Genomic DNA, 27,405 nt, shown 5'->3' on the forward strand with positions numbered 1-27,405 from the left:
AGAGAAGACAAACTCTACTGGGATGTATTGGTAAGATATTTGGTTTCACAAGTTGGAATCACAAAGAAATACTTCTGAAATAGTATTACATAATTATAAACACTCTAGTATAAACATTATAGATGAAACTATAGCCTAAAATAAGGGACATTAATTTTAATAAATGAAATTAGAAAATATAGTGCAATGTAATCAAATGAGGTAAGTATAGAAGTAACCAATTAGTCCAGGAAATATACATTCAGTTGTTTTAGAAGGCATCATGGTGATTCAAAAGGACCATTAAAAAATATAGAAGAAAATGCACAAGTATAATAAGATGCCTAAACACAACCTAAAATTATCTTGATAGTTATAATGAATATAACTATTTATGAAGCTATCTTTCTTTTTTTTTTAATTTTATTGATATTTTACAGAGAGGAAGGGAGAGGGATAGAGAGCTAGAAACATCGATGAGAGAGAAACATCGATCAGCTGCCTCCTGCACACCTCCCACCGGGGATGTGCCCGCAACCAAGGTACATGCCCTTGACCGGAATCGAACCCGGGACCCTTCAGTCCGCAAGCCGACGCTCTATCCACTGAGCCAAACCGGTTTCGGCGAAGCTATCTTTCTAATAACTCAATAAGACACTAAATAAGCAAATATCTGGGTCTCAGTGATTCAGTTTTCAAGTCTGGAATCCCTAGTTCAAATCCTTGCATTAACCAGCACATCTACATATGAAACATCTAATTATTAAAACCTTATAGCAGGATTTGCAAGAATGCACACTGAGAAAAGTATAAACCAAGTAGATACATGAAAAAGCTCCTAATATTTAGGCCAATGTGTTTTAGTAGGCTTTTAATGCATGATAACATATATCTACATATCTACATGCCATTGAAATAATGGAATTATATGCTACCTATAATTTCATTTTACCTGTAACAATTTGCCCCATACATGCAGGATGTTCTCTTGACCTTGTTTTCTTCAGAACCTTGTAGAACTGGATCAGCTGCTTTTGCATGCAGAGTTGCAGGGTTGGAGGGATCAGAGCTAGGCCCAGGACAAGATCCTTGAGACTTCCCATGGGAAGATTTGCCTTGGGCACTCGAACAACTCTCAGAACAGCTCACCGCCTCTTCTTTATTTCGTGTTCCTTTAGTGATGATTTCATCTTCAGAAACCTTACCAAGTTCCTCTGTTGGGATTTCATTTCTCAGTGCATTAGTCTTCTTATTACTCACATCTGTGTTACTTAATATGATTGCAGAAACTGACTGTGGCATTTCCTATAAAAACAAATCAGAAAAAAATGTAAAAAGGAATATGTAAACTTACGCATAAAAGCATGGCACTACAAGATTCATGCAATATGTATATTTTTAAATTTTTAATATTTACTTCAGAATTATTAAAAATACCATCTTCTATGTCTCTAGTTAATAACTTTTAAAAAACATAGTTATTAGAAAAGAATTTATAGTTGGACCAAACCATTCCAATCATGTCAAACATTCCATAAAAGATAACCAGAAAAAATAGAAATGAAACATAAGCAAATACAACATTTGCTTTCACTTGAATATAATCTTTCTCAAAAAGCCTACTAATCTCTTAAATTTTCTGTTCAACAATATGTTTCACTCTTAACATGCACAGTCCTTATAATTTCTTGTAAGTTACTGCAATACTTCATTTCTCCTATCTAAATATCATGATTTTTTCCTTATAACTGAATAATAAAATTGCTCCTCCCTCACAGATAAATTTACATGAAGCTATGTTATGGCCAGCTCAGAAAATAAACATGATTCCTCTGACATGATCTGAATAAAAGTTTCAGTTTAACCAATTAGAGGGGTTGTGAACCAGGTAAGTATTCTCATTAACACTATAGGACCTTTTTCATTTGTACTTACTGCCAGCACAAAGAGTAAACCTGGTCCTATGCTATTAAAGATGACTGCTTACTGACTAATACTTCCTTTGGAGTGAAAACACTGCTCAGATACACCCCAGTCCTCCTGGGAACCATTTCTAGGAAGTGATGACAACATACTAGATACATATGAATGTTCACCCCCATGTATAACTGAGGACTCATGTATACTGGCTGCATCTGGAAAAAGCTGATTTTGATATTACTTAATGCCTAACAGTTCCAATTTCTTGAGAAGATATTATTAACATGGCATCTTTTGGACAAATTACTTGTATTTTAATACTTTTCTTTTTTTAAAAAAATACAGTATGTAATTTTAAAATATTATCCAAACTGACTTAACAACTTGTAAATGGAACCTAAGTCTTATAATGTTTCTTATAATAAATAACTATTGGAAAAGCAATCATTGGCTACCTCTTGGAGCTAACCTTCCGCTGGTGACATTTATACCATTCTTCTAAACCATAAACTCTTTTCTCCTAAGCTGCTCAACCACACCCCATTCTCATCTCCCTCTGCTGCAGGACCGGCCAACACATGCCAGAGACTGGAACTCTGGGGTGGGACTGAGACAATCCTGGTCCACCTCCCCACTGGGCAGTCTCCCACCAGGTCAACTCTCACAGGTTGCTCTTCTGCCCATGCAGGTACTAATTGGGTAGGTAGGCCAGCAAATCCACTGGCTAAGCCAATGTCCAAGTAAATGCCATTCTCTTCTTCCTGTTGGTATATCTAAACTCCACAAGTAATTCTCTCAGAGCCCCCTCTTCTCTTGATTTTAGAAAGGCAGAAAAACCTTCTCTACACAAGCATAGCACTCCCCCAAATCTTAAAACCTTGTCTCTCAGTTCTCTTTGTATACAGTCTAAAGGTGGGTCAGTGAATGCCTTTCAACAAGCCCCACGGGAAAGGTCTGGCTTTCACTGTTGGAGGCTCCTTTCAAACATGAAATACTCAGTAGTGTTGTCCCAGCTTTGGGCCTCAGCAACAGTTATAGGACAATGTGGGGAGGGGAAGTCCTACTCAACATCCGAAAAAAGGGTACAGCTAGGGAAGAAGTTAAATAAATTAGGATGCATTCTTACTATAAAACACCATGTAGAGGTTGAAATATCTATATCTATCTATCTATCTATATCTATATCTATATCTATATCTATATCTATATCTATATCTATATATATATATATATATATATATACACACACACATATATATATATATACACACAGAGTGGCCAGATTATTATGATCTCTGAACTCATAATAATCTGGCCACTCAGTGTATATCCTATATAATAAAAGGCTAATATGCAAATTGTCCCCTCGACCAGGAGTTTGACCAGCAGGCAGGCCGGCCAACCGCCCATGTCCCCTCCCCTTGGCCAGGCTAGCCGGACCCCACCCATGCACGAATTCATGCACCGGGCCTCTAATATATACACACACACACACTGAGTGGCTAGATTATTATGCGTTCAGACATCATAATAATCTGGCCACTCAGTGTGTATGTATATATGTGTGTGTGTGTGTGTGTGTGTGTGTGTGTGTGTGTGTATTTTTTAAATTTATATAGAGAGAGAGAAAAAAGAGAGGGGGGGGATGGAGGAAAGAGAGAGAGAGACATCAATTTCTTGTTATACTTATTTATGCCCTCATTGGTTGATTCTTATATGTGCCCTGACTGGGGATTGAACCTGAAATCTTGGCACATGGGATGATACTGTAACCAACTAAGCTACCAGGCCAGAGCTTTTTTTTTTAATTAAACAATAACAATATACATAGTACCATGATCCCAGTTAGCTTTTTAAAAAAAATCCCTATGTAGCTATGTGTGTACTTACTTGTATAAATTTAAATGAAAAGGTTTAGGATACAAATCAAAATATTTGTAAGATAATGGGACTGAAGGATAAGACAATTCAAGATATATATATTTTATTCTACATGCTTCTGAATACTCTGTGTTGGTGGTGTTGTTTTTTCACAACAAGCATGTATTACTTTGCCATTTAAAACTAAAAAACAAATAAAAGAAAATAAAATAAAATATAAGGCATGAAATGTTTGGCATCATATTTCAACTCCCTCTACTTCCATGAAATATAAGGAAGGATTTGTTTTCTTTTTAAATATCTTTACAAGAAATATGTTTAACACGTTAATTTATTCTAAAAGAGAAAGAAATTATAAAGTCACAGATATCAATTCTATGGGTCAGGGGGTTCTCAAATATACCATTTTAAGAGTCACAGAAGCTAGAATTCATAATGTTCTTTATGGAACTCCATGAAATATTGATATCCAGTAGACCCTTGGCATTCAAGAATTTAACAATCATGGTTTCAATTATTTATAAATGATCCCCAAAATCCATTACATGCAGTAATTTGTAAGTTTGCTGAGACATAAATTTGCACTGTGCCAATTACAAAGCTCACGAGCCAGAGCAAGTGAACTAGCAACTGAGGGAACAGGAAAAATGGAAGGTGCTCTGTACTTGGAAGAAGTAGGGGAAAGGCAGAAAGTTCCATATTTTATAAAACACCCACATTGCTTATTTCTTAGATTGGATGAAAATATGAAGAATGAAGTATGGGAGGCTAGAGATTCATTATAGAGAGAATGGATCCCCTACACCGTAAAAATACATGCTAGAGACCTCAGGGATGGAGGAGGGGAGCTCATGGAAGGTGACCTTGGTGCTTGGAGGCAGCTGGAATGCATTATTAAGGCTATTAAAATAGTTCATTAACTTGCCCTTCCCATCCCTCAACCATTTGAAGTTTTCATGTACTATAAGGGACAGAATAAAAAACTTCCTCCTAATACTAGTTTCAATGAGGTATTCATCGTTGTTTCCAAGCTGCTCTTGGAAAGAATGTCTGTGTTCATAAGCTGCTTTAAAAATCCTACATCCATCACATTAGCACCAGCATGCTAGAGACTAAAAAATCCTAAACTCTAGCCCCACGTTCACTCTTGAGCTTCAAACTCATAAATTTATTCAATCACTAGCTAGACATTTCTTCTTCAATATCCAATGCACCTTAAACTCAAAATGTCGAAATTGAAACCCTCCCTCTGTATTCTGAACCATAGCTATGCCAACATAACTTATCCATTCATTTCAGCCAGAACCTTGGAAGTGTGTCTTTCCCTCCTTTCCTCCACTTTCCCCAGATCCAAGCAACAAGTCCTACAGTTCTGCTTCCTAAACATTACTCTAATCCAATGTCTTTGCTTCATCCTTAAAGTTACTGCCCTGGGTCCCATTCTCTTCATTTCTTGACTGTGTTACATAATTCCCTAATCTCCTCCCTCTTCCCCTATCTTCCAATCTCTCCTCTGCAGAGCTGCCAGGATTATCTCTGTGGCTGAAAACATCTCAAGGTCTTCCCACTTCTGACTTCACCCTCATCTCACACTGCCGCCTACTTTGCACTAAGAACTCCCAGCATATCATTTGTATCCCCCCTGCTCATATACCTGCTGCCCCATCTACCTGGGATGGACTCCTACCTCTACCTCTTCTACACCTGGGCTGTACCTACTGCTCTTCTGTTAAGATTCAGCTCCATCATTTCTTTTAGGAACCCTTCCCTAGGAGTCCTCCAGCTGGCGTGGGTAGTCCTCCTCAAAGCCCCCATAAAAATCAATGTGTGGTCACATTATAATTTGAATCATGTCCCTAGGATCCCTTATTAAGTCCATCTTATTCATCTTTTAATCCCAAATTCTAGTACACTGCCTTGCACATAGCTGCTTAGTATAATGATTATTAGAATAATCTTTGAAGTAAAAAAATTGGATTTTGAATATCAGCTTTGCCATTTCTTAACCTTTGACTTTAAACAAGTTGATTTAAACTCTCAGAACCTCAGGTCTCGTAATCTATAAACCAGATATATAATCAACCTACTTTCCAGGATTTTCTAAAAACTAAATGAAATAATATCTTAGTGCTGGGTCTAGCCCAGAATAAGAGCTCACTAAATGGTTGTAATTTTTTATTTTCATTAATACCATAATTAATGCCACTATATTACTACTATTAATGAATGCTTTTTGAGTGCATGAATGAATGAATGATAAATGAAAACATGTTTCTATGGGACTGATCAGAACTATGCTATAAATGGAACTAACCCAAATGACCAATCAGGAGTAAAGGGTGTAAGATTCCTTGATTTAATAAACCAATACTTAGAAGCTCTGGGGAATATAGCCTTTCCTAAGAAATAGCTGTGTAAGTAAGCATTATAGTCTTTATCTCCTCTGCCATTTCCCTAAAGAAAAATGAGTTAAGACTCCACAGCAGGCATCTATCTGTAGAGAAATGAGATACTTAACAGCCAGCTTATTTGTTTCAGCAATTATTATCACAGAGGGAAGCTGCATAGAGAGGACAGAGCAGGAAGTATATCTGGAAATGGCTCTTATCACCAAAGCATCCACCTCCACATATAGTCCATTTGCTCTGAATGAAATACAGGTGTATTTGCAAGTTGCTCCCAAATAGTATGGCATAACAGAACACTTTAGCTCTGATTTTTTTTTTCTCTCTTATGAGACAGACTTTCATTTCTATTAGGCAGCTTTCACAGATTTATCACCCCTGCCTCAAACCAAGAAAGTCCTCCCCATCTCTTCCCCAACTGCCATATCTACTGCCCTGTTAAGAACATTTTCAATATCTTCCTCAATATTCTGTTAGTCATCAAGTTTGTTCATTCTACCTCCAAAATGTCTCTCTCATTTCTCTACTTCTCTCTGGTCCCAATGGCACCATTCCAGTCCAGGCTTTCATTCCCTGTGGCCGCCTGTGGCAGGTTCTTAGGCAGGTCCCGCCTCCATCTTACATATCACTGCTACACGCTGCTAACCACATAACTCTCACTCAAAACACTTCAAAAAGTACCTGAAACCATAAAATACAGTCCTGGTTTCTTACTTAATCTGGCTTTCACCCTGATTTGTTCTGTAGCTTCCTGCTCTGCTCTTGCCCATGCATATCCACACACACATCCATGCACACACACACAAGACACTGCAGTGTAGATAGACTTCAATGGACCACACACTTCCCTGCGTCTGCACCTCTGCTCAGCAATTATGCCTTTCACTGACATTACTCCTCCTTACCAAACCAACTTGCTAACAGGCCAGCCATCTTTCAACAACTAACTCAAATACCTCCTTCAAAAGAGGTTAACTTAGTCTTTCCTGCCCCTGCCCCTTCCCAGGGTGTACCCCAATGTTCCCAACCATTTCCAGCCTCCTCATTTGTTAGGTTGATCTCAACCAACCTAAGAAAACTACCAGTTGTTTTCCTACTCTCTGAATTTATCCAAATCTAACTATAGAATTTTTAAAAAGTATAATATACATCATTCATTTCTTCCTAGACCTCTTTCCTCCATTCATTATCAAATGACTGAGAAAGGGGTAATACTGCCTCATCTTTCTGACCACGATGAATGGTCAAAATGGAGATTCCATTATCCAAGTTCCTATAATTTAACACTAAAGCAACCACAGAGACAAGACACGCTTGTTGTTGTTTTTTTCCTCTTAACTTAAAAAACTGGATAACATGAGCCTAAAGCTACCTGTGACCATGTTGTAGACCATGTGAAAAAAGCCTGTCAATAGCAGTAAAGAATAATTCAAGAAGCAAAAATAAGAAAACCATAGACCAACCTGATTTGATCAAGTCTCTGGCTGGTCCCTATAATCTATAGTTCCTGCTGTTTTTCTTTCCATTCTGGAAATTGAATTATTCCTATATCTTTGTGTGGGATACAGTCATCAAAGAATGCCGCCAATAATCCCGCCCATACCTTCTATATAAATCATTCAACTGGACAAGTGGAGTCTAATCCCCTTCCCCTGAATCTAAGTGGTAACTTCTTCTGACCAAAAGATTGCTGCAGAATGATCATGTACCAGTTCCAGTTCTAGGCCTTCAGAGACCTGAAAGCTTCTTCTTTCACTCTGTCAGGCACAGATTCTCAGTTTAGACTACTTAATAGTTAAGTGGAAGGAGGAGGCCCAGCCAGCCCCCAGTCATTCCATCAGTCCTTGCTGGGGCACCATTCCTGAGAGAGAAGCCACCATGGATGCTCTAGCCTCAGCTGAGCTCCCAGCTGAATGCAATCAAGCTGACACCAAAATTGTGTCATAAAAGAATTGCATAGCTGAGCTAAACCAATCCACAGAATTATAAGAGATAATAAATCATTGTTGTGCTAAGCAACTAAGTGCTGGGGTAGCTTGTTTCCCAGCAAGACAGCTGATACACTTTATTTTGCTTAAGTTGATCAGTTAGGCTTCCTTCTGACATTTACAACCCAGTCCTAATTAGACTGTGTACAGGACATACCATTATTTCTGTTAAAGTTCATAAATTCAAGCACCCTCATTTCACTCCCCAATTAGATAATGACATAACTGGTAAGGGGTGACATAAGGAAACTGATGAAAAATGAACTATTTCAGAGCAATTCTCTGCATTATCAGAAGTTATAGAGCCACAAAACTCTTGCAGACATTCTCATATGTATGGTAGAGAAATCCATTGACCCAAAATGAAAAGACCTATGTTTGAGGCCCTTGGTCTCTAGCAATGTGCTCTTGGACCCAGTTACCTCCAGGGTGTTGAATGATGGTACATCAGTAGCTCTCAACCTTGTGTGCACATTAAAGTTGAAAATGTTTATTTAAAATAATACTGATGTGCAGGCCACACAGACCAACTGAATCAGAATCTCAGGAGTAGGGCCTAGTGGGGGAAGGTGATTTCTGCCCCTTCTCTCTCCCTCCTTTCTCTCTCTTTCCCAGGAAAATGTGACTGATTCTTCCCAAGTGAACTGACCCAAGTCTACTCTGCATGCCTGGCCAAACTGTTCTTAGCCCCACATAATTGGCAATCTCATGCCATTACAGTATAAACAGGCAGCCCCCACCTCCTGTTTTCACTCTTTTGTAACTTTCTCTCTCACCTGCTTCTGCACTGCAGACATCCCTTCAGGATCAGCTGCAAGCCAGTGTTAGAGTGAAACTGGGTGGGGATGGAGGGTGGGGCTTAGAAAGGTCATCTTGGGTCTCAGTCTAAGTCCTCCTCTCTGACCCAGCTTTATCAGAAAGCCCTGCATAAAAGGTTATGAAAAGGTAATGAAACCTTGAGCCCTGTTTCTCCTGTGCTATGAGAGCTGAATCTCCCTCAGAAACCCTAAGAAAAGGAAAAGAAATTGGCCAAGTAGAGCTCATTCATTTTAATGAATACTACTTTGATGTCATCAAAATCTCACAAATACCTTAAATATTTTGTCCCTGTTTACTGCTCCTCTCTAAAATCTATCAGTTAAAAAGGTGTTTGTGTAAATTGTACTTGTGATCATCAAACTGATGGGTTGAAATAACATAGCAAAACATGTATACTATAGATTTTATTCTGAAAAAATAAACTTCTCTTCTTGGAAAATAAAGGCAGTCATAATAATATGTTCAGATAGTAGAGCATGTTAGGTCTCAAAGTAAATAAGTTTTACCTTATAAGCTTTTATGGGCAATACACTGAGTCAGAAAACACTTTGTTTTCATTTCTTAAACTTGACTCCAAAAGCAAGCAAAGGGTTCGGGCTATAGTTATTAGACCCCACCTCTCTAGCTGGAAGAAGGATCCAGTGGGAAGCTGCATCTGCTCTAGTGGAGACGAGGCAGGAATGAGAGTATTATAAAAGACCTGACCCTCAGGAAGGCTACTGGGCTTTCAATCACTCCAGTGCACACTACCCTAAAACCAATCCTATCCTTTGGCTCTCATTGAGACTAAAAAGATGAGGACCACAGAGCTCAGCCGTAGGTCTACAGGATCATGAAAACTGTATCTGAAGCCACCCCTCCACCACGAGGAAGAATATCTGACCTTTCTACTCCAGGGATATCTTTTTTCCTTCTCTCCTGTTATATGCATCCAATATAGGCCTAATTTTCTTTAAGCACTCAGTGCTAAAGAATGCATAAGTCATCCAAACTATTTTAGTAAGTTAGCAAAAACTGAAAGAGGAGGTTAATAAATACTGGAAGTTAGCCCAGAAGTAATCCTGCAACAGGCTATTAAGAATTAGCCCATTTGCCCTAACCGGTTTGGCTCAGTGGATAGAGCATCGGCCTGTGGACTGAAAGGTCCCAGGTTCGATTCCGGTCAAGGGCATGTACCGTGGTTGCGGGCACATCCCCAGGAGGGGGTGTGAAGGAGGCAGCTGATCGATGTTTCTCTCTCATCGATGTTTCTAACTCTCTATCCCTCTCCCTTCCTCTCTGTAAAAAATCAATAAAATATATTAAAAAAAAAAAAAAGAATTAGCCCATTAGTTGTTCTCTGAATACTCATCAAGAAAAAGGTGGTTTGCCCTAAGCTGGTTTGGCTCAGTGAATAGAGTGTTGGCCCTCGGACTGCATGGTCCTGGGTTAGATTCTGGTCAAGGGCATGTACCTCAGAGTTTCAGGCTCGATCCTGGGCCCTGGTCAGGGCATGTGTGGGAGGCAACCAATTGGTGCGTCTCTCTCACACCAACCTTTCTCTCTCTGTTTCTCCCTTTCCCTTCTACCCTCTCTAAAAATCAACTGAAAAATATCCTCGGGTGAGAATTAACAAACAAACAAACAAAAAAAAAAAAGAAAAGAAAAAAAGTGGTTACATGCCATTTGAGAATAACCAATATAATAAGAAGAAGCCAGTTTTTAATAATGGAGGTTCCAATTATAACCACAGTCAGGTGGTCTTTAACTTTTTCCCAGTCTGAAAATTTCTAAATAATTTTGTTTTCTACAATGCAAATACGATATTAAAGGTTAGTGTCAGCAAGCCAGCAAAATAAGAGCTAGTTTTTCTTTCTATAAACTTCATAAACTCATTAGTAAGAAGCAATTTTGTTTTTTCCTTGCTGTATACAACATATAATTAATTGCTATCTAGAACACTTGATTAAGAAAACAATGAGATAATTATTTTTTTTAATCACCTTGGATGAAATGATAGACTCTTCCTGATCAGCATTTCTGCACTTTTTTCCTGTGTCTTGCTCTGCTGATGTACTTTCTGAGCTTCCTGGTGAAATCAATCTCTTTCTTCCTTGCTGTGTTATGTTTTCTTGGGTTTTATTTTTGCAGACTCCTTCTCTTCCACTTTTCCGGTTTACATTATCTTAAACACACATAAGTACACATACACAAAGAAAAAGGAGGAGAAAATTATCTCCTATATCTTCCAATGTCAATATTCAATGCCCCCAAAAAACACAAAAAACAAAACAATAACAACAAAGAAAGAAAGAAAAAGGATGGAGAAGCTAGTAAAATTCAAGTTCCATTATGGTAATGTCAACTTGAAAACACTTATTTGCAAATCTCAAAAAGTATTAAGCAAACAATAGCCAAGAGCTCTAGCCCTGGAGTCAGCAAGATTAAAATACTAATGAGGGCAGACTCCATCCTTAACTATTTCACCTCACCTTTCTGAACAAAACTTTCATCATTTGGAAAAAGGAAATTATAATAAACCAGAGGCTCGATGCACAAAGATTCGTGTAAGAATGGGCTTTCCTTCCCCTGGCTGCCAGCACCGCCTTCATCTGGCCAGAGTCGCCTTTCCACTCTGGCCCGGAGCCGCCTTTCTGCCTTCCCACGCTGCCCAGAGGCCCGGAGTGGCTGGGGTGGTGCGGAACACCTGCGTCGTCGCCATGGCGATGATGCAAATGTCCCACCCTGCCCCCGGCCGCTGGGCACCTGCATATGCAAATTAACCCGCCATCTTGCTGGGTTAATTTGCATGCTCACTCCTGATTGGCTGGTGGGTGTTGCGAAGGTACGGCCAATTAGCATGTTACTCTTTTATTAGGTAGATAGCTCATGGTGTTATTAAAAGGAGTAAATGAGGTAAGATATGTAAACTAGGAGAGTACCTGATATATGTTAGCTATCATATTTTTTTTTATTTTAGCATTGAATTTCTCTAACAAAAAAATCTGACATGAATTTTATATATATTTATTGAGCCCCAACAGCCACAGTGAGGAATTCAACTTAGTTTACCTAACAGATTAAGAACCCAAAATAACCCAAAATGGAGAGTGACCTCTGCAAATTTCACCACAGAAGAAAGTAAATCTCAATAACAATGGACACTATATCCCATGTTATACTTCCCAAGATTCACTATAACTAGGAAACTTATGTCAGTATAATATTTTGTTAACAAATTCATGAATTATCTCATCAGAAAGGAAGATTTACATATTTTAAGAGGAAAGTCTTCATGGTTAGTTGTCTATTTCCTCTACACTTAAATGATAGCTTCATGAGGACAGAGACTATATGTGCCTTGTCCACTGTTTCCCCCTTGTGTCTCCAGTACCTAGAACTGTGCCTCAATATGCTAACTACATGACTTGTGAACATAAACAGAATTTGTCCAAAGATTCCCTCGAGAGCCTGGATATAGGTATGTAAGGCAATCCGTAGTCACTATTCTAATGTTGGAATGTAAGGGTTAGCAAACTTTTTTCTGTAAAAAGTCAGAAAGTGAGTCTTTTAAGCTCTGTGGCCCATATAGCATCTGTCACAACTATCTAACTCTGCCTTTGTAGTGTGAAAGCAACCATAGAGAATAAAAACATAGATGGGCCTGGCTGTATTCCAATAAAACTTTATTTACAGAAACAGGCAGTGGGTTGGATTTGGCTCAGGAGCTATAATTTGCTCAGAGCTATTCTAAAGGATAATCAAGTAACCTGAAAAAACAACTCCATTAAATTCAGAGGAAAAATACTAACAGAATATGTATTATCCATATTATTAAACAGGAAAATCACCTGAACCAACATAAAAATAATGCATTTATTAAAGAAACTTATGAATAAATAACTAAACTTTACATAATTATTTAAATATTTGTTTTAAATCTAGGTTAGGAGACATTCCACATCATTTTAGAAATTGTCAGAAATAGGACTAAATAGAATCGTACAGCTTGGTGAAATAAATGACCAAATGCTAAAATGCTATAACAGTTATGAATTAGTCAAACCAAGGAAAATAGCCAACTATGGTATTGTTTACTATGCTAAAAACTAAAAAATGCAAATTAAATCAGACACAGCTTCTGCCCAAATGGCAGTGTATCACATTGCAAGTGGCAATCCTATCTAATAAAAGTAATATGCAAATTGTACCTCTGCTACACTCACAAGCCACGCCCACCAGCCAATCAGGAGCAAGTATGCAAATTAACCCAACCAAGATGGCTGCAGCCATGGAGTGAGCAGGAGGCTTGGGTTTCCCTGGCAATGGAGAAAGCCAAGCTTCCTGCACACCCTGGCCGGCCTGGACTCCACTCAAGTCTACAAAGTTTCAATTATAAAAGATAAATAAATCCCAACCAAGATGGTTGCAGCCATGGAGTGAGCAGGAGGATTGGGTTTCCCTGGCAATGGAGGAAGCCAAGCTTCCTGCACACCCTGGTCTGCCTTGGCCTCCGTTCAAGTCTACAAAGTTTCAATTATAGAAGAAAATAAATCCCAGATACCAGGGCCTCCGCTTGGGTCGCCAGGGGGCATGGCCGGCCTGCAAACCACCACAGGCCCCTCGCCCAGGCTGTCCCACGCCCCAAGGGAACCTCCACCCTGATCCGGGACACCCTTCAGGACAAACCAGCTGGCCCCCACCTGTGCACCAGGCCTCTATCCTATCTAATAAAAGAGTAATATGCAAATTGACCATTACTCCAACACACAAGATGTCTGCCCCCATGTGGACACAAGATGGCCGCCACAAGATGGCCAGCAAGGGAGGGCAGTTGGGAGGGACCAGGTCTGCAAGGGAGGGCAGTTGTGGGTGATCAGGCCAGCAGGGGAGGGCAGTTGGGAGGGACCAGGCCTGCAAGGGAGAGCAGTTGGGGGCAATCAAGCCTGCAGGGGAGGGAAGTTAGGGGTGACCAGGCCGGCAGAGGAGGGAAATTGGGGGCGACCGGGCCTGCAGGGAAGGGCAGTTGGGGGGGACCCAGGCCTGCAGGGGAGAGCAGTTGGGGGGGACGAGGCCTGCAGGCTAGGGCAGTTAGGGGTGACCAGGCCTGCAAGGGAGGGCAGTTAGGGGCAATCAGGCTGGCAGGGGAGCAGTTAGGCATCAATCAGGCTGGCAGGGGAGTGGTTAGGGGGTGATCAGGCTAGTAGGCAGAAGCGGTTAGGGCAGTGGTTGGCAAACTGAGGCTCGCGAGCTGCAGTTTGCCGCTCTGTTGACTAATGAGTTTGCCAACCACTGACCTAGACTCTCAATTCCAATAATTACAGGCTGTTGTTGTTCCTTATGATTAAGCCCCTATCCCATGGTCGGCAAACTCATTAGTCAACAGAGCGGCAAACCACAGCTCGCAAGCCGCATGTGGCTCGCAAGCCGCAGTTTGCTGACCACTGGGTTAGGGGCAATCAAGAAGGCAGGCAGGCGAGCAGTTGGGAGCCACCAGTCCTGGGTTGTGAGAGGGATGTCCGACTGCCCGTTTAGGCCTGATCCTACTGAGATCGGGACTAAACGGAAAGTCAGACATCCCTTAAGGAGTCCCAGATTGGAGAGGGTGCAGGCTGGGCTGAGGGACACACACCCCTGTGCATGAATTTCGTGCAGCGGGCCTCTTGTCTTATATAAAAAAGCCTAATATGCTAAGTGTCTGGTTGGCCGGTCGGCCATTCAACCAATCAAAGCGTAATATACTAATGATATGCTAAGGCTGCTCAACAGCTTGCTATGATGTGCACTGACCACCAGGGGGCAGACACTCTGACTGGTAGGTTAGCTTGCTGCTGGGGTCTGGCCAATCGGGACTGAGGGAGATGGGCCAGACAGACCCTAGAGCCCTCCCGTGGTTCCTCCCCAGCTGGCCAACTTCCCGCGTCCCTCCCCGGCCCCAATCGTGCACTGATGGGGTCCCTCAGCCTCGCCTGCGCCCTCTTGCAATCCGGGACCCCTTGGGGAATGTCGGAGAGCCGGTTTCGGCCCAATCCTGCAGGCCAGGCCAAGGGACCCCACTGGTGCACGAATTCATGCACTGGGCCTCTAGTATGTACATAAAATTCTAAATTTAAAAATATCTATATTTAGCCCTGGCTGTGTAGCTCAGTTGTTAGAGCATCATTCCTATATGTCAATATTGTAGATTCGATCCCTAGTCAGGGCACATACAAGAGTCAACCAATGAATGCATAAATGGGTGGAGCAACAGGTCAATGTTTGTTTGTTTTTTCTCTTTCTCTCTCTCTCCCTTCCTCTCTCTCATCATTGATGTTTCTATCTCTCTCTCCCTCTCCTTTCCTCTCTCTAAAATCAAATTTCAAAAAAAAGAAACAGATAGTTCTGTTACTCAAACTGTCCTTGAGCATATATGGAAAAACTTCTAATTCATTTTATATGAATGCTGATATAGCTCCACCACCAAAATCTAACATAGTTGGCATACGTGGAAAAAAATACAAACCATACTTGTGAGTATAGATACAAATGTTCTAAACTAAAATTAGCAAATCTAATCTAACAGAATATAAAAATAATAAGCCATTATGATAAACTGAACTTATTCCAGGAACACAGCATGATACATTAGGAAATCTACCAATAACATTAATTACATTAACACATGAAAATGCAAGACTATGTCTATACTGAAAAAATGTCCAGAGAATTCAACAGTTATTCCTGGGAAAAACAAAACAAAACAAAACAAAAAAAAACATACATCGTAAACATAAGAGTACCAGAATCAATCCCAATCCTATTAAATGCTGAAAAACTAACAGAATTCCTATTAAAATCAGAATAAGAAACAGGCACCAATTTTACCCATTTTTATTTAAAATTTACAGGTTCTAGTGCATGAAATAAGGTCAGAAAAAATTTAAGAAGCAGTAGATAGATCAAAAGAGCCAGAAGTGTCATAGAAGCATGGAACAGACTGATGAATTTCAGAGGGAAGGGGAGTGGAGTGGGAAGAGATTAACCAAAGAACTTATATGCATAACTCATGCACACAGAAAATTGCAGTGAAGGCCTAGGTTGGGGGAGAGGTGTGGAATTGAGGGAGTCAATGGGGGAAAAAGAGGGTTATCTGTAATACTTACAACAATAAACATAATTTTTTTTTAAAAAAAGAGCCAAAATGTCATAATTCTATAAATATGATTACACAGCTGGAAAATCCAAGGAGATAAAAAAACTGTTATAATTAATTAGATCATTTAGCAATATTGCTGGAAATAAAATAAATACAGGATGGGGCAAAAGTAGGTTTACAGTTGTGAGTACAAAAACAGAGTTTATTACTGTACTAGAGGCCCGATGCACGAAATTCATGCAAGGGGCTCGGCCCTTGCACCCCTGGCTTTGTCCAGAAGGTCATCCAGACGGTCGGCCAGATGATCGTTCTGCTGTTTGGTCTAATTAGCATATTAGTTCTTTATTATATAGGATTATTTATTAATTATTGCATTATCACTCCTCTGATCCTACTACAATCCAAACTAGCATTATGCTGTCCACAACATACTTGATCAAAAACTTTAGAAGACTGCTGTGACCACTATGCTGAATATTAAAAACAGTAAGAGTTACTAATATCAATTAAAATAAATATACAATTGTGCTATTATTTTATAAAAGATAATGTTCACGGTAAAATGTAAGAGTAGCTTGAATGAACTAATCATCCCAAACAAAACCATTATAAATTTTGGACAAAATATATAAAAGCCACTATCTGAAGACACTGGAGAGTGACCAAAGGCAAAAGTAGAGAAGAATCTAATCTTGGAAAACTCACTACAACCTGTGAGGTTTGTGAACTTTGGCTCTTCCCTGAGAGCATCTCCCAGTTCACAGGTAGCAGAAGGCTGCAGCCTTATGGCTGACCTGTTCAGAGGACAGAGCTTGAGGCTTGTGGAGCAGGTAGAAAGCTAGGGATAAAATCCTAAAAGGAAGAAACCCTCAGAGAACCAAGAACCAAAATCAATGCATAGAATCAACCCAAATCCTTAGCTCACTACATGGCCTGGGGGAAAGCCCTGGAAGCCAAAGGAAAAGCAGCAGCTGGAAGCTGAGAGAACTAAGCAGAGACTAACTGCTATCCACACAGGGGAAAACAGAATTTAGGGCTTGCATTAACTGCCTATTCGAAGAAAATTGCCTATCAGGCCAAATTAATTGTCTATTAGAACAAAAATACTTATTTGGAGGAACATAAAATCAAAAGCTCTACATCATTTATAACATCCAGTTTCCAACAGAAAGTCACTAGAATGGAATAAATGGAAAATGTAAACCATATAAAATAAAACAAGCAGTCAAAAGGAACTGAACCTGAGATGACTGAAAAGTTACAAATAAAATGTTGATTAAATAAGATAATACAGAAACCTTTTTAATAATCTTAAATCCAATGGGACTACCCAGCAGATAACATAAATCATTATAATATCTGCCAGGACAGTGAGCTATACTAGGATAGAGGTCACCTCTTCTTTAAATCCTCCAGCACATAACATCACGTGCCTAGCACTTTTTAAAAATTATATTAATTTATAAAGCCCTTGCTGTGCTGGCCTTTTATCTTAGTCATGACAGCACAGGTTTGTTTAAAAATCTGTTAATATGGTAAGTCCAGCACATGTTAAATCAAAAAATAATTAGCAGGATGTTTGATAAATGGCATAATAGCTAGTGTTTTAAATTAGATTTCATGTACACATCTAAAAAAAATGTTAAGCTATGTTATACACTTCTTCATTTGTTCAGAAAAACTTTCAAATTCTGCTTATGTTTGCTTGAAACAAAACCTACTTCTACTGGTAACTGGTGCTGGGAGGTTTTGATCACCCAGATCTGTTAACATCCACGCTGGAAGGATTCTCTTCCTCTGAGCAGGGTTGGACTGCTGCTTACTGATGTCTGAACATTCACCTGCAAAAGACTAAAAAGTCACCTATTTTATTAATTACCAAACATAAGCATGCTTCCTTAATAAAGTTGTAAATTTTTTTACTTTGCAGAAAGCTACCATAAAAAAAAAAAAACCCATCTGCAATTATGAACTGAATTAGTCAAATTTCTCAAAGACATTCATGATCTCTATTAGTTGAAGTGTTGTGCCTAATTTCAGTTGTCTTTTTTCTCCTCGAAAAAATTTAAGGGACAGATTATAAATGGATGAGATCTTAAATTTCTCACCACACTATTTGTGGTAGAAGTCTGGGTTGTCGCTATTTCTGTGCTTCCTTCCAGCTGTGGGGCACCAGTTGTCTCATCAGGCAAATTAACCAAGGATGATTCTGGTGTTTCATTCAATATATCATCTTCATCAAGCATTTGACTATTTCTAGAAAATAAAATAAAAATCATCTATTCATCATTTAAATTTAAAACTGCTGTTATTTGTTATTATAAATGTAAGTCTCCCAAGTACATCTAAATAATGAGTTATGCTACTTTTCTCAGACTTAGAAGAACAAAAAAGCAGATTGTAGTATAATAGAATAAAATATTTAAACTAGAGCATGTTCTTTGACTTCTTACCACAGGATCACCATAAAACACATTGATCTTTCCAAATCCTGGGCCTAAAAACCACAGCTATTTATCAGATGGGGGTCAGTTATCTCTCTCAAGGCTTAAGAGCTACTTACTTATTTAATATTTGTCCATAAAAGTTAAAATCACCATCCAGAATCCAAAGAGAAAATGCAAACTACAAATATATCAGCTAAGTTAGTTAGGCCCTTGGAGAAAAAATAAATAAAGTCCTATAACTGTTACTGGGGTTCTGGCGAGTACAGCCACTTGTGAAATCTCCCCAAACATGCAGCCTGACCGAAGCTAAATGTTCTGACACATGGTCACATGTGGAACATACTAGCAGAACCAATTACTTCCTACTTGCTGCAAATGTGATAAGATCATCCAAAGTTGTTGCATCATTATCACTTATGTATGCATAGAGATGATCCAACAAATTTATCTTTTTGAAAATTTGAAAATGGAAATAGAAATGCTACTCAGAAATACAAAGGAATGAACTGCTGGTATGTACAAAACATGCATGCATCTCAAAGACATTTTGCTAAGTCAAATGAGCTATTTATATGACATTCTGAAGAGGTAAAGCTACAGGGACAGAAATCAGGTCAGTGGCTGCCAGGGGCTAGGGGTGGAGGAGTGGGACTACACGGACAGTTGAATGCCATCCCAAAGAGGCATGCTAAAATGGATTTCTCACGTAAGACTAGAGAATCCACCAGCTGGCTACGCTCCCTGGAAGGACCCAGAACACTAAGCAGTAAGGTACACACTAGTGAGTGTTGAGTAATTCAGTGGTAGCTGCCTCTACAGGTCAGTTTTGTTGGTAGAGAAGGCTGCCAAAAAACAAGGCTCCTTAGTATCAATGAAGATGACAGGATTCTAGAATTGCGCAGGCCAGGTGGTTATCATTAAATATCAGCGGCTAAGTGGATGTTACTGGCATAACAGAGAGCAAAGTTGGAATGGCACTGGTCAGTAAGCATCTGTAACAATGTCTGTCCACCTAGCTGGAGACCACATTTTTCAGCTTTCCTTGCAACTCTTATAGCCATGTGCCTAATTTGGGGAAATGGAGGTGTAAATGGAAATGATATGTGCAAGACACTGTCCTGGATTCTCTTCCTCATTTCCTTCTTACCTTACCAAATGGCAACACCAACAATGAAACTAATTTAAAAGATATATAATGAGGATGACAGAGTTTCTCCATTAACTGGAGAACATGAATTACATTATGAAGGAGAGCACGCCTATTACTCTGGACCATTGTGTGACAGAAAAATGTTCTATCTTGTTTAAGCACTGCATTTGGAGGTCATTTTTTTAAACAACTTAGCTTTTACTCTAATACAGGAATAAGCAAACTGCAACACTTAGTCCAAATCCAACCTGCTACCTGTTTTTGTAAATAATGTGCTACTGAAACATAGCCATGGATATCTGTTTACATACTGTCTATGGTTGCTTTTGGACATAGCCCCTTTTGAGAAAGTATTCAGTATTTTAGGTTCATCTTTATTCTGCCTGTTCAAATATTAAATGTTTAACCAATGAAATAAAAAACATTCTGAAATGAGTCAAATATTGCCAAAATGCTCAAAAGGGAGGGCTATATGCTTTGAACCATATATTGAATGATGCATATGTGATAAATATTTTTAATTAAAAATAGAAATTATAGTTAAATTATCTTTAAGCAAATGGTCTTTCAACTATTGTTACTACATAAGTAATAAGGATCAAAGTGAAAAAAAATGAAAATCATTACTGCACATCAGAAATCATATCACTAGAGGCCCGGTGCATGAAATTCATGAACAGGTAGGGTCCCTAGGTCTGGCTGGCGATCAGGGCCAATCGGGGCCTCTGACTGCCTGCCCAGGCCTTCCTTCCCCATCTGCCAGCCAGGGCCTTCCTTCATTTTGTGCCACTCCCTGGTGGTCAGCACACGTCATAATGAGCGATTGAACTTGTGGTCTTCTGGTCGAACTCCCGAGGGGACACTTTGTATATTACCCTTTTATATATATAGATGGGAATATCTGAAAACTCCAAATCACAAATGGAAAAAAGCTAAGAGTAAAATCAACACCCTGAAGAAAATTTTACAAGAGCAGACTAAAACCGGAACATTTAATTTTTAATATAAAAACACAATTAATTTGGTTACCCTAAATTAAGCACATAATTACCAAAACATATAAAAAATATTTACTACCTCTTTCAACACATTTGGCTTGATAGCAATAACACACAAGATAATACTCTTCATAATAGCCTGAAAAAAATAGAGTGCTCTTAAAGTGGGTTCTATTTTCAGTTTTATCAATACCAAAAAATTTAAAAATTCACAATCTGACTGCAGGCACAACACTAATCTTTCACACCAAGGGGACAAGCTAATTTGAATAGACATAAAAATTAAAAGTGACATATAATAATATAAATGAGTTATCAGGCAATGGCCATAGTTTGCTTAAAATAGAAATGTACAGCATTTTCCTGATTTTTGAAATAAGTATATAATTCTACTTTTATAGGTCCAGTTTATGTATTTTATAATTTAATTTTACACCAGATGTTTATTATAATACCTCATTTCCTCAGTTTCACTATTCTATATTTTCTATTATTTTTATAAGAAAGAAAAGTTTGCAACTTTAGTCTAAGTCAAAGATTAATATCTTAATAAAGAAAAAGGGGGGACATCTGTAATACTTTCAACAACAAACACAATAAAATAAAAATTTTCAAATGAACAAAAAGATTAAGAAAATACAGTGAGTTTCAAATTAACTATCCTGGTTACTGTTAGATGGAAAATACATTCTGAACACAATGGTAAAAGACACCACATATGAGAACAATCACTACAGAGGCATGAGTTTCCAAAATCAAATGTTTTCTAGAAACACACACACACACACACACACACACACACACACACACACACACACAATGTAACTCCTATGTCGCCAATACAGTTTAATACTAGAATAGTTTCTACTGAGGCATTTGCAGATGGCTGAGGAATTAGATTACAAATAACATTACATAATTTCATTTCATCAGGCAATCTTACCTTAAAGTACATTCCAATTCTGTTTCAGAATACGTAGAGAAAACACGGAAAATGTATTTGTCAACAAACAAAGAAAAACTATCTCCAGGTTTCAACCAGTGCCATAGATTTGTCTTCAATGGTAAGAGCTGGCTCTTCTCAGAAGACTGATAAAAACATGGACTTGTGTGTATCTAACAAAGAAAGAAAGAATACAGTGATATTGTAACTCAAATTATGAAAAAATACAACTGAATATGAACTGATGCAAAATTTTTTTATTAAGGTATTATATATGTACATATCTTACCATTGCCCTCCCACCCCACTCCCATACTTGCCCTCACCCCCCAATGTTTTGTGATGCAAAATTTTAATATCATAATAATTTAGGTGTATAAGAAACTTAAAATTCTAATAAATCTGGAACTTATAAGTACCATAATTCTTATCCATTCATACAAAAAGAGATGTAATATACCTCCCATTTCTCTAAAAGTAAAAAAAAAAACACAAACTTATCAATTAACTGGTTAAAAAACACTCTGTTTTGCTTGAGGTAATTTGAAATTGAAAAGAGAAACTTGAAAAAAATTTCTCCAGTATGGAAACTGACTCCTTTTACTTTGAGATCCAAAATTCACCAATTCCCTGGAAATGGCTAGCCTCTTTTCCACTTATTTTCCCTTAATAATTTCTTACTACGATTAAAAAATTAGGAACTATGAGAAGGGAAATTTTGATCCTATCTCTCAGGCAAACAGCAAAATTGTTTTTTGTGGAGTTTTTAAGCTTCTCATGGAAGAATCTTATTTTGTTTGAATAAAATCCCACTATGAGATTATCACCCATATTCAAATTGCAAGAAGTAAATATATCTCAATGTCAAAACTCTTACAATATCCACTATTTTTAATTATGTTTGCCACCAAAAGCTTCCATGTTAAAGATAATGAAGTTCCCTTCATAACTAAGACCTATTGAAAGACACCTTAAAAATTCCAACTAGAATCAAGCTGAAAGTGGCTATTTCCAAAGGTCAAATAGCCTTTTTGTCATCAACATGATGAAGCTTTTAAAATAAATAAGCTTTAGTGTGTAACAACGCAATCTACATTAATGCAGATCTTTGGGTTTTTTTTAATAGAATCTTAGATAAAGCAACTCCCCTTACCATTCATCCATCCATCCATCCATCTGCTTCATTGATTTAAGTGAAACTTTCTAGAGACATCAACAGCCTCTCCAGTATAACTAGGTAATTACCACCCTGGGATTGTGCTGAACATTTTCAGTTTTTCTATTTATATTTCATTAAAGTATCTTGAGATACAATTATATTTTCATACATTAAAACATTTTCTGATGCCAACCATTTAAAACATCTGAAGGTGTTAAGGTATGTTTTATTCATCCTGAATTTGAACAGATTAGAATTCAGTATAAATACAGTAGGTTAAAAACTTCTGTTCCTATTATAAAATATATTCACTATGGGAAAATTAAGGAAGTTTATAACAGGCCTATTTTTAATGTATTTTGAAATTCTGGAAATGTATCTTTTTCTTTTCTTTTTACTCCACAACAATTTTTTCCATTGGTAAACTTGGTTAAAATTTTTATTAAATATACTCACTTTCATTTTTTAAAAATGTTAAGCCTGTATAAACTAAGTAAAATATAAACAAGTCTAGAATGTTGTGATAAAACATGAAGCAAATAATATCATTAACTTTGGTAAGCCACTTGCATTATAACTTATTTTTCAGTTGCTATTATTTTTTAAAAAGCCTATTTCTCCAGAATATGAATAGGGTCTTTCGGGGGTAAATGTGATATATTCTGATTTTAATTTCTGTTATATATTAAAACACACCAAAATATCCACACTTACTGAACATCTTACAATGTTCTCCCACTCCATCCAAATGTCAAATCCTAGATCATTTATATCTGAACTATCTCTTGAATCCATTTCCATTTCTTATTGCCATTTACACAGTCACTCCCTAGTGCAAGTTCACACGCACTGTTCTCATTTCTAGCTTGAGCCAACATCACATGAAGTCCCCTGTCTTCATTCACCTCACTGCATTCCAAGTTATTCTTTTACATTTCTCTGTGAAAGCCTCTGATGATTCCCCAGTATAAACACAGCACAGCAGTGAAGGCTCTTCATAAACCTCAGTGGTTTCCAAACTCATCTCGCACAGAATCTTTGATCCAACCATGGATATCTACTCAAAATGCTCTTTGATTTACTACAGCCTAAGATGTCTTATCCCATCATAGCTCTCTGCATGAATTGTTTGATCAGTCCCTATAAGTTCAAAGATTACTTATAATCATCTGATAAATCACCACTAGACTGTCAGGTCCATGGCTGCATATAACTGTACCTACCACAGAAGTCTCTAATAGCAGGAAGAATCAATATTTCAACTACCAGTCTTTAGAGAATAATCTCAGGAATGGTTCCAAAGAGTTTACTATAAGAAGTGAGGCTTAAAATCTAATGTATTTACTAAAAACGTTACCTGTTGAGTCACTTAAATAGATTCACCACTAAAATCATTTCCATTCCATTCTCTATAAGATAATTTTTTAAACAATAATCATTTTCATCTTCTAAAAAGCCCCCAATAGCAAGCAGCTAGGCACATAAGCTTACTGGCTTTCAAAAACCCCCCAAGTAACTTTCTCACTATACGTAACTTCATCAATTATCATAACATTATACTTTTAAACTAACCACAGAACCATGGAATTTGGGGAAAGAAACCTAGAAACTATTTAGCTCAACTTGTAAAGAAAAAAAGCTGAACTGTCCAAACAGTATGTTTAACCAAGCTGGGGGTTGGGGGAGATACTAATATAGAACAGGAAGCAATGCAACAAAAACTGTGTTATTAGAAAATACTAAGAGTTGTTACCTATATGCCCAAATTTTATTTAAGGGAAAAAAAAAAAAAGACAATGTTGAAATTTAGAATGAATATAATCTACCTAGTCCTGGCAATTTAATTTCATGAGGATTTGGCCATCAGACCTCCTAGGTTAACCTGCAATTGAAAACATTTGTATTTTCTTTAAATCTGTGTTAAAAGCAAGCAGTAAAATAAAATTTGGAGATTAGGAACAGAGGTAACAATTTAAAACAGAGGCTATACAAATTAGGTAGGCAATTATTTTATTGGTCAGGGTCATTTTGCAAAACATGCGCAAGACTACCTAAGAATGTAGATGCAGTGATGCGCCATATTCCTAAAAAAAGTTGTGAATGTTTCATTTTTAAAATCAAGTTCTAATTTAAACTTAATGTTTAGAAACATTTCATTATGCTAGCAGTCACCCCTAATTTACCTCCCAAGTGGCTCTCTGGCCAGAGATTTTGAGTGCAACAAGGCATGACAAGCCACCAGGTTCTAAGCTTGTGCACACTGTGGGCTTGGAATCACTCCCTATTACTCCTTGAAAATCACTCCTTTTAAGGGAAGCCTCCCCTTCCTTGAGTATGCCATGGTCACCAGAGTCAGGAATGTTGGGTAGCAGAAGGGACAAGAGTCAAAGCAGGAATGTACATTAGCTTCTTCTAGAACACTGAACATTCATTCAGTGAGGTTTGCCTCTTATAAGATACGATCATGTTCTTATTCCTGAATATTTTAGAAATTCAGATGAATCTCTAAACATTAGATAATGGTATAGTACTAAGTTTACAAAGGCTAAAATGTTAAATACAAGGCGTAAAATTCTAAGAGTAGAAAACGTAAAATACTTATAAGAGGATATTAATTACATTTGGCTGGGGGCTGAGTGGAGGGATATAAAGGTCAAAGGGGGAAATGGGGAGATATCTGTAATACTTTCAACAATAAAGATAATTTTTTAAAAAAATGCATCACAAACCCAAAGTCAAGAAAACATTCAGTTTGAGTATTTTTTTCCTTACGTGAAAGCACTTATTTAAATTTTAGGAGGTTAAATATCAAGCACTTAGCAAATTCAGCCATAAGAAAGCAGACCAACATGTGTGGTCCATGATCATCTTTTTATTTTCCTAAAAATATTCATACAGGGAATCCCAGAACTAAGAGCAAAAAATGATATTCCAAAAACTCTAATGTTTGATCCTATAACTTATACCTAAATCAATATAATTCATTGAATACTTTTTAAAAATCAATGTCAAACTATATACACTCCAACTAAAAAGCCACACATGAAGTTCAAAAGATAGTTTTTTAAAAATCTAACAGTATTAATAAACACAAAGAGAGAAGACATACACATGTACATACAAAAAATTTGGAGAAAAACAATGACATAACTACATATAAAGGAAAACTTGTGAACAATAATACAGTAAAATACTATAAATATTTTATGCCAATAGATTTATGCCAAAATTGACAATTATCTTTAAGAATATAAACCATACTTTTAAAAAATGTATGTTTATGCGTGTATGGGGGTGGCTTGTTTAAAAAGTAACTATAAAAAGAAAAGATAGCCCTAACCAGTTTGGCTCAGTGGATAGAGTGTCAGCCTGCGGACTCAAGGGTCCCAGGTTCTATTCTGGTCAAGGGCATGTGCCTTGGTTGCAGGCACATGCCCAGTGGGGAGTGTGCAGAAGGCAGCTGATCGATGTTTCTTTCTCGTCGATGTTTCTAACTCTCTACTCCCTTCCTCTCTGTAAAAAAAATCAATAAAATATATTTAAAAAAAAGAAAAGATGATTGAATTTGACCTATAATATTTTAAAAATACAATTAATAGGGGGGAATAATGGCGGCGGAATAGACAGACGTGTTCCGAGCCTTGTCCCGGAGCAGAAAGAAAGAACAGCTGAGGGTCGCGCAAGGAGTGTTTGTTGGCTGGTTGGGAGACAGCTGAATTCCAGAAGGAGGTGGGGGACTGCTGAACGGGGTTCCCCTGACCTGGCAGCACGAACTGCGGCTGGGTCCCCTCCCGGAGCTGCGGGCTTGGACGCGGAGTCTGCGCCATCTTGATCCGGAAAGTGGAGCTTATCTGAAGCCTGAGAATCCACAACTGCGGCACCCCAGGAACAGCTGCGAGCCCCAGAACAACGCTCCCCAACTGGCGCAAGCACACGGGTTCAGAGGAGCTCTACACTCCACCACGGAAAGGTCAGATTTCGCCTGGGATAAGGTGAGGTCTCTGGTCCCGGCGGGAGAGAGGAACGCGCGTTTTGCGGGAGCTGGAGGACCAGGGAAGTCTGTGCCTAGAAAAATCCGTGGCTGTAGGGGCTGGCGTGATCTGTGACTGTGGAAAGGGGTCCTCAGAGCTGCTAAGAGAAGGGCACTCTAAAAAGCAACCCATTTTGATCTGAAGTGCAGGGACACCCTAAGAATTTCAGGCAGTCCAGACTTACGCGCAGCCCGTGCGCTCCCTGGGTGCCTGGGCTTACGCGGAGTCCCGGAGTACGCACACTTGGGCTTTTTCCTCTTCAAATCCTTGCATCTGATTACTAAGCCCAATACATAGGATCACCCAGTTGGGGACACCCTGGGAGACTGCAGGGGAAGGTTGTTTTTCTGGAACCTGGGGATCGGAGTGGGGAGTGACCATCAGAGAGCCAGCTCTGAGGCAGCCCACTCCCACAGGCCCCTGGCGAGTGCCACAGGGAAAGAAGGCTCTAACACTGCCTAGAGAGGCCATAGATAGACCCGGAAGTCAATCCAGAAACACTGCCACCCAGGGGCTGAATCACAAATTGACTCTTGTGTAATCAAAAATAAAGGAATACGAGAAATTAAGA

The 27,405-nt window shown here is 38.5% G+C and overlaps 1 protein-coding gene across 1 annotated transcript in view; it reads right to left on the reverse strand.

The window, feature by feature from the left end:
- APLF (aprataxin and PNKP like factor) overlaps positions 1-27,405 on the reverse strand; it is a 67,224-nt gene that overhangs the window by 15,933 nt on the left and 23,886 nt on the right. Inside the window, exons 3-7 of the mRNA XM_080684572.1 lie at positions 21,645-21,817; positions 18,215-18,362; positions 17,828-17,957; positions 10,975-11,156; positions 932-1,284 (exon numbers count right to left, since the gene is read on the reverse strand). Of these exons, the coding sequence (XP_080540698.1) occupies positions 932-1,284; positions 10,975-11,156; positions 17,828-17,957; positions 18,215-18,362; positions 21,645-21,817 (986 nt within the window). The remainder of the gene's footprint in view (positions 1-931; positions 1,285-10,974; positions 11,157-17,827; positions 17,958-18,214; positions 18,363-21,644; positions 21,818-27,405) is intronic.

This window comes from Plecotus auritus (assembly GCF_963455305.1).
Source record: "Plecotus auritus genome assembly, chromosome: 8".
In the NCBI taxonomy this organism is placed as follows: Eukaryota; Metazoa; Chordata; class Mammalia; order Chiroptera; family Vespertilionidae; genus Plecotus; species Plecotus auritus.